A 7500-nucleotide genomic window follows, 5' to 3' on the forward strand; every position below is an offset into this window, starting at 1 on the left:
TGAATAAGAAGAGAGCTGAAGATGCTGCCAAATTAGGGGAAACAAATGATTACAACCAGGAAAGAAGACAGCAGAGAGACAAAGGGAAAAGGCATGATAAGAAGAAACAAGCTTTTGTTCAGGCTCAGGTAAGATGTGGGTGGTATTGTTTAAGTTTGTGTCCCCCTATTTTTGCTTTTCTGTTAGTATTGGTATATTTGTAGTATTATTGTTATCCCTAATATCATTATTATCATTATGATTATTATTAGTAGTAATATTATAACCCTTCCAGATGGGCACTTTCACATTGCAGTTCTTTGTTCAAAATACAAGCTAGATATTCCTTCAATTTGTGTAACTAATGCAACATACCAAATGCTAATTAGTATCTATTTATCACATATAGACTCATTTATCACACCGTAAGTGTAGAAAATAGTATAAAACACAACATCCTAACCCATTGTGGATGGGTGGGCAACATGTACATCTCAAACAAGTTTTTTGCCTGAGAATGGGTTACAACACATGGCATGTTTGACATTAGGGGAGAGTGGATCTCTGTATTCCTCTGTTACACTATGAATTATAACTATATTTAGTGGCGTATAATGTCAATCGCAATTATAGTTATAATTGCAAAAATAGGTTTAGTCTAAAATCCCAAACATAGATGGCACCATTCTGTCCTAGCAGCTACAGTAAAGAAAGTCTTGAAGGACAGCCCTCCATGATCTCTACCAAGCACTATCTTCAGAGAGCAATAACACACAGCAAGATGCTGCCCTCTGGCTCTATAGTACTGGTGATGCAAGATGTGTAGGTAGAATGAGAAGAGGAAGTTGATTCAGACCATGCATCGTGTACCATTTGGTTTGTGATGTGGCACTTGCAGTCATAAGAGCTTCTAGCACTTTCTCCCTTGCTTTCATTCATTCATTATGATACTAGTTTTTTGTGTTTTACTATATATTATGAGGCTCTTATGTACCATCTGAGAGGCCCTCTCAATATTGTTATCAACTGAAATTGTAGTATCGAGTCTGTTTCAGCTCACTATGTTCCTTACACTCAGTCTGACAGAAGTGCAAAAAGCAAATTTGTTTTTTCATAGTTTCTTACTTTCATAAACAAATATGAAAGAAATAACTATCCCAGATGATAAAAACACAGAGAGATGGAGAAGAGGAAGGCGACCTATGAATTAGGATTGCAAGTGCCAGAACACAGAGCAGCCATACTGGCACTGGGTCATGTTATCGCTGCTTTACACAATCTGGATCAACTTCCCCTTCTCATTCTGCCTCCACACTTTGCACCACCAGTGTGTCATTACTCTCTGAAGTTAGTGCTTAGTAGAGACCATGGATGGGTGCAGTTCAAGGCTTTCTTTTCTGCTGGTGCCAGAAGAGACTGGTGCCACCTGTTTGAGATTTTAAACTAAACCTTTATTACATTAATTGTAAATATTATTTAAATCATCTCTCACTAGTTATAACTATTATTCTTAGTTGATTATAAAAAAAACAATGATAGAAAGCACTCTGATAAGTGAAAAAAACCCAAAGATTTAACTGGCACATTCACAGTATAAACTTTTACCCTTGGCATGTTCTCGTCACCCGCATCCAATGGGTTAAGATGTTCAGCATGGGTTAGGCATTTTAAGATGGTCATGTTTTCTATTATTTTCTTGACTTGTGAGGTATGAAATATGAGTCTATATATGAAATGTTATCGAAGTTATACTAATTTTCTCTGCCCTCAGGGTAGCGCAGACTAGCCCAAACAATATTTTTCCATAAATCCATCATAAAATGCAGGTTTAGGCTGATTTTGTAGCTCTTGTGTCAACGCCGTTACAACCATAATACTTCATGACTGTGTGCAGGCTTCAACTGTGAGCAGATTCTGATGTCACATCATGTACGCATTGACTCCCGTCTTTTAGGCTTTATCGGTGCCAACATGTATGTCATGACACCCATATGCAATGGGTTAATTCAACCATAGGGAAAATGCAATAAGACAGATATCCGACCAATGAAAATGCGTCACAGAAGGGTTAAGAAAGGGAAAACAATGACATTGATTCTAATTACCTTTAGAATCTTTTATGCAGATGATTTTCAACTATGATTTACCATTTTGTATTGATTTGCAAAATAATGGTTTAATGATAAGAAATAGATTTTTGTGTATATATGTACATATATGTCACATATATGTATACACATGTGTTCACAGTTGTACATACACATGTACACATGTATATATTCACAATTGCACACACACACACACACACACACACACACACACACACACACACACACACACACACACACACACACACACACACACACACACACACACACACACACACACACACACACACACACTCTCTCACTCTCTCACTCTCTCACTCTCTCACTCTCTCATTCTCTCACTCCCTCTCTCTCACTCACTCACACTCACTCACTCACTCACTCACTCTCAGTCTCACTCACTCTCAATCTCACTCACTCTCAATCTCACTCACACACTCTCTCTCTCTCTCTCTCTCTCTCTCTCTCTCTCTCTCTCTCTCTCTCTCTCTCTCTCTCTCTCTCTCTCTCTCTCTCACTTTGTAAACATATGTGTGAACAGTATATGTTTTGATTTTCTTGCAGGACACACGCGCACACACATGCACACACGCACGCGCACACACACACACACATTCTCTCACTCACACTCACACATTCTCTCACTCACACTCACACTCACACTCACACACACACACACACACACACACACACACACACACACACACACACACACACACACACACACACACACACACACACACACACACACTCACACACACACACACACACACACACACACACACACACACACACACACACACACACACACACACACACACACACACACACACACACACACACACACACACTCACACACTCACACACTCACTCACACTCACACACTCACATACTCACACACTCACACACACTCACTCACACACTCACTCACACACTCTCTCACTCTCTCTCTCACTCTCTCTCTCACTCTCTCTCTCACTCTCTCTCTCTCTCTCTCTCTCTCTCTCTCTCTCTCTCTCTCTCTCTCTCTCTCTCTCTCTCTCTCTCTCTCTCTCTCTCTCTCTCTCACTTTGTAAACATATGTGTGAACAGTATGTGTTTTGATTTTCTTGCAGGAAACTGAGATTTTTAAAGCCCCACATCCAGTATCAAAACATAAGCAAGGTCAGTATCTTTTGCAAATTTGACCAATAATTTTAGTATGATATATAATTAGACAGATTGATAAATGTAGATGAATACCCATTTTCTGTTTGGTTTTAATCCCATCTTTATACACAGACACTCGGAATCACAAAGGCAGCACACCACACGGAGAGAATGCTGCTACACCACCACCACCAGGGTTCAAGGAAGAAGTGACTCCACCACCAGGCTTCAAAGACACTGCAACACCACCTTCAGTCTTTAAAAGTGATGTTCCTCCTCCTCCTGGCTTCAAGGACACCATAACACCACCACCTGGCTTTAAGGATGACTCCTCTCCACCACCAGGCTACAAAGGGTCCATTTCTCCATCCAGAACTGGGAAGAGAGAGAGAGAGGATTACACAGTTACTGAACATGATAATAAAAAGATAAAAGGTAAGTATGGATATGCATTGCTGGTATTTTGAAAAAATGTTAAATTGAGTGAGACAAAAGATGTATGGCAATTACATATTTCAACTTCAGGTTGCTTCATATGGTTCAGTGTCAGTGATGACCAGGTGCTGTAAATTATTTTAGGAAGGAAGTTATTTTCTTGCACTTGTTATTTATTTCAAGGAACTCAACCATACCATGACAGTTGAGCTAAAGTACTAACAGTGTTAATTTGTGATGGTTTGTTTTCATTTATAGTTATTTATTAATATTTGTATTATTTATTGCAAGGCTCATTCCTTCTAACCATAAACTACAGTGAGAGGAATATTGTTTATGACATTATATATAAAATCACTTCTCCAATGTATGAAATCCAAACAATTTATTAATGAAATGGATCGCTAAATTTCCAATTATTTTGAGTGTATTTGCTTGTTGGGTATTTAAAATGCATTTTATACTAAATTTGGTATTATTTTTATTTTTATTTTATCCATTTTTTATTGCATATAAATAGTTTTACTTTAATTCTTACACATTATAATCATATAAAGCTTAAAAAAGTACAATTAGATATTTGACAAAACACTTTTTTGTCTGAAATTTTATAGTAAAAAAAATATATGTATGAACTTTTTTAATTTGAATTATATTAATAGTACCTGACACTTCTGTTTCATAGTAGATTCAATCCTTTGTTTTGACCATATTCATGGTGAATGATAACCTCATAGAGCTAAAATAGTTTCATCATTCCAGTTGCAGAGCTGCATGGTGTGCGGACAAAGGAAGACATATGTGAAGACCTGTGTACTGTTTTTCTGAGCAATTTAGACTTCAGTGTTGGGAAGAAGGAAGTGGTTCCAATCTTTGCTGACTGTGGAGAAGTAAAGGACTTCAGGTTGGTGAAGGACTATAAATGCCGTAGTAAGGGCTTTGGATATCTGGTATTCAGAACACAAAGTGCAGCAGCAAATGCTTTAAAGTATGACCGCACTGCAATCAATGGACGCCCAATGTATGTATCGGCATATGATCCTGAAGGCCACACTCATCAGTTCAAATATGCTACAGGCTTAGAGAAAGATAAGGTATTTATCAGAGGCTTACCATTTTCACTGACTGAAGAAAAGATTAGGGAACTTTTCCAGCCACACGGTGAGATCAAGGAAACACGGCTTGTAACTTTCCGTAATGGACACTCAAAAGGGATTTGTTACCTGAGGTTTAATGATGCAGAAACAGCAGAAAAGGTGGTTAAAGCAATGGATGGCACTGAGGTAGAAGGCAAGATCATATCCGTCATGATAAGTGATCCTTCTAACAAGAAGCCAAAAGAAGGAAATGCCAAGAACACTCCAGTTGAGGGAAACAGTGAAAAGAAGGTGCCAGGAGCACGAGGGAAAGGCATGTTCAACTTGATGCCCAGATCACTAATGCGTGCTACAGCACCTACAGCTGAATCCACATCCTCTGCACCAGATCCTCCAGTCAAACCCAAAAGCAATGATGATTTTCGTAAGATGTTCTTGAAGTAAATTTCATATTGCTTTATTTTTATACTTAGTTTAATATACTCTGTATATTAACTAATAGAAAATTACTAAGGTATGTTTGTATAATGTATATGATTAGTTTGACCAGTGAAGGAATAATGAGTGAAAAATTAATATTTGTTTCTGTAACCTATTATAACAAAGTTTTAAAATGTTTGTTCTGCAAGACTGAAACACTACTACATATCTCATGAGAAATAAACATATAGCTGTAGGAACTTGTGAGTTCAGATAAGTATACTAGCAAGACCATACTTCAGCACCTTTCTTTTAGCATTTTACATGTAAATGATGGGCCTCACACAGATGTTTCTACAGAATTATATTTTTAGTGTGAAATTTGATAGATGAAAAAAGCCTTGGTTCTTTGTGATACTCTCTTGAAAGAAAAAAATACAATAAATGTGGTAAGCTGGAAGGAATATAATACAATGACCCTGTACATATAATTTTAGCATGATTGAATTTGATGCTATGATATTGTTTTAAATTATACAAATTTGAGTAAAATCCTACTAAGTCAATCTTTCACAAAGTTTTTGGTGCTTAAGTAACTGGCTTTTTTGTTTTCTGTTGTGTTCCTATCATTTTTTATCATTAATTATGTTTGGCATATATCAATAGTTAGCTGAAAGATAAAATTGTTTTGGTGAGTTGGATACAGGAAAACTGATTTAACAATCTTTCTTTTTTTATTTGATAATTGTCTATATTATGTAACATTACAGTACCTATCCATGGGAAACTGGCGTGCCTTGAACACATTTTTGGCTAAATTTACTTTTTAAAACTAATAATCATATTGTCTTAGTTTTTTTTTTATACTTCTGCAATTCATTTGCTTCCCCACATTTTCATATTTAAGTATATAATCAAAATATTTAAAGTGTCCTACAATATATCAAATGAAAAGATGAGTGTAAAGAATGACTGTATTGCTCTTTCACAATTTCACTTAAGAAAGTGGGTAGGGGTAAATGATAAGCAACAATTGCAATGCCAAGTACTGCTGTTTGGAGAATTATTTCTCCATTCAGGGAGTACCAAAGGAAAACCAAAATTTTACTCCTTTATTTATTGTTACCAAGTGTTTTATAGCATAAAGAGTATTCACAAGACTAGGGAAAATGTTTATTTTAAATATCATCTGTGTAGTTTTTGTTTTTTTATGTCAGTGGTGTTACCCGAGAAGCCAGATGAGAACTATTCTCTGCCCAAACCTGGTTCCATGTTTTGGAGGACAATGCAGACTGTATGCTCCTCATTTTTCACAGGGTCATATCACTTTTATACTTCATTTTTCCTTTTCTGAAATTAAGCTCTTTTTTTCCTGCAGTAACTAGGGCATCATACCAAATGCTAATTTGTATCACTTAGCTAACTTATCATGTACAGACACATACTAAACAATAAGTCTAAAAAATAATGGAAAACACACATCTTAAGATGCCCAGCCCAGGCTGACCATTTTAAGATGTGGTATGTCTTTGAAGGTTAAAACTACTAGTATGGAGTAATAACATCAATAAAACATCCTGTAATGTTTAGATTTTTTTTATAAAACATTATTCAATACTGAAGTAACAAATAAATGAATATTAATTTAGGGCCGAGGATAAATACTACATAGAGGCAGATGGGCAAAAAATTAAAAATGGACATGAATTCTTAGAAATACCCAGGCCTTTTCTGTTTCCCCAGATTTTAATCCATAATTGGTAAAGATTCAGGTTTTTGTTATTGCTTATCTAAGAGGACAAAAATATAAACAAAAAAATTATGACAAAACATTGTACAGTGTATTAAACATTATGTAGCTGATTATGTTTTCAAGACAATTTTATTATTTATGCTGTTTGTGTATTCTTTTAGCTTTATTCCTACTAAGCAGAGTTACCAGTCATTTACTTGTATGTAATTTGGATCATGCCCTGTCAATCAAGAATTTGATTATGGCCAGATGCCCTCCCTTCTACCAACAGTCCCTCTTCATTAGGACGGTTTGTTATCTGATCAGTTAAGCTTGACAATCCCAGAGGTAGAGTTATTAGACAATAATAATGATAAAGAAAAGGTTGGTGAATGAGATCCTTTTTTTCTTCCTCCCCTAGCCTCATAACTTCCAGAGTTGTGACTGCAGATTACAGTTATGTATGAGAACTGTAACCTCAGTGTAACCTGCCTTATCCTAATACATAAATCTCTTCATTATCTACAACTTAATCCATTCATGGTTTTGAAAGATTAATGTGGCAAAGTTGAATCAAGCT

The 7500-nt window shown here is 36.1% G+C and overlaps 1 protein-coding gene across 1 annotated transcript in view; it reads left to right on the forward strand.

The window, feature by feature from the left end:
- The window catches only part of LOC122267666 (spliceosome associated factor 3, U4/U6 recycling protein), a 22871-nt gene extending 17527 nt beyond the window's left edge, over positions 1–5344 (forward strand). The window contains exons 11-14 of the mRNA XM_043037771.2: positions 1–128; positions 3203–3251; positions 3369–3671; positions 4434–5344. The exon at positions 1–128 is cut by the window's left edge and continues 11 nt beyond it. Coding sequence (XP_042893705.2) covers positions 1–128; positions 3203–3251; positions 3369–3671; positions 4434–5212 — 1259 coding nt within the window. The 3' untranslated portion in view covers positions 5213–5344. The remainder of the gene's footprint in view (positions 129–3202; positions 3252–3368; positions 3672–4433) is intronic.
- The last annotated feature ends 2156 nt before the right edge of the window (positions 5345–7500 follow it).

Source organism: Penaeus japonicus, unplaced genomic scaffold (assembly GCF_977035675.1).
Source record: "Penaeus japonicus unplaced genomic scaffold, GWHDUDI00000001_assembly GWHDUDI00000041, whole genome shotgun sequence".
In the NCBI taxonomy this organism is placed as follows: Eukaryota; Metazoa; Arthropoda; class Malacostraca; order Decapoda; family Penaeidae; genus Penaeus; species Penaeus japonicus.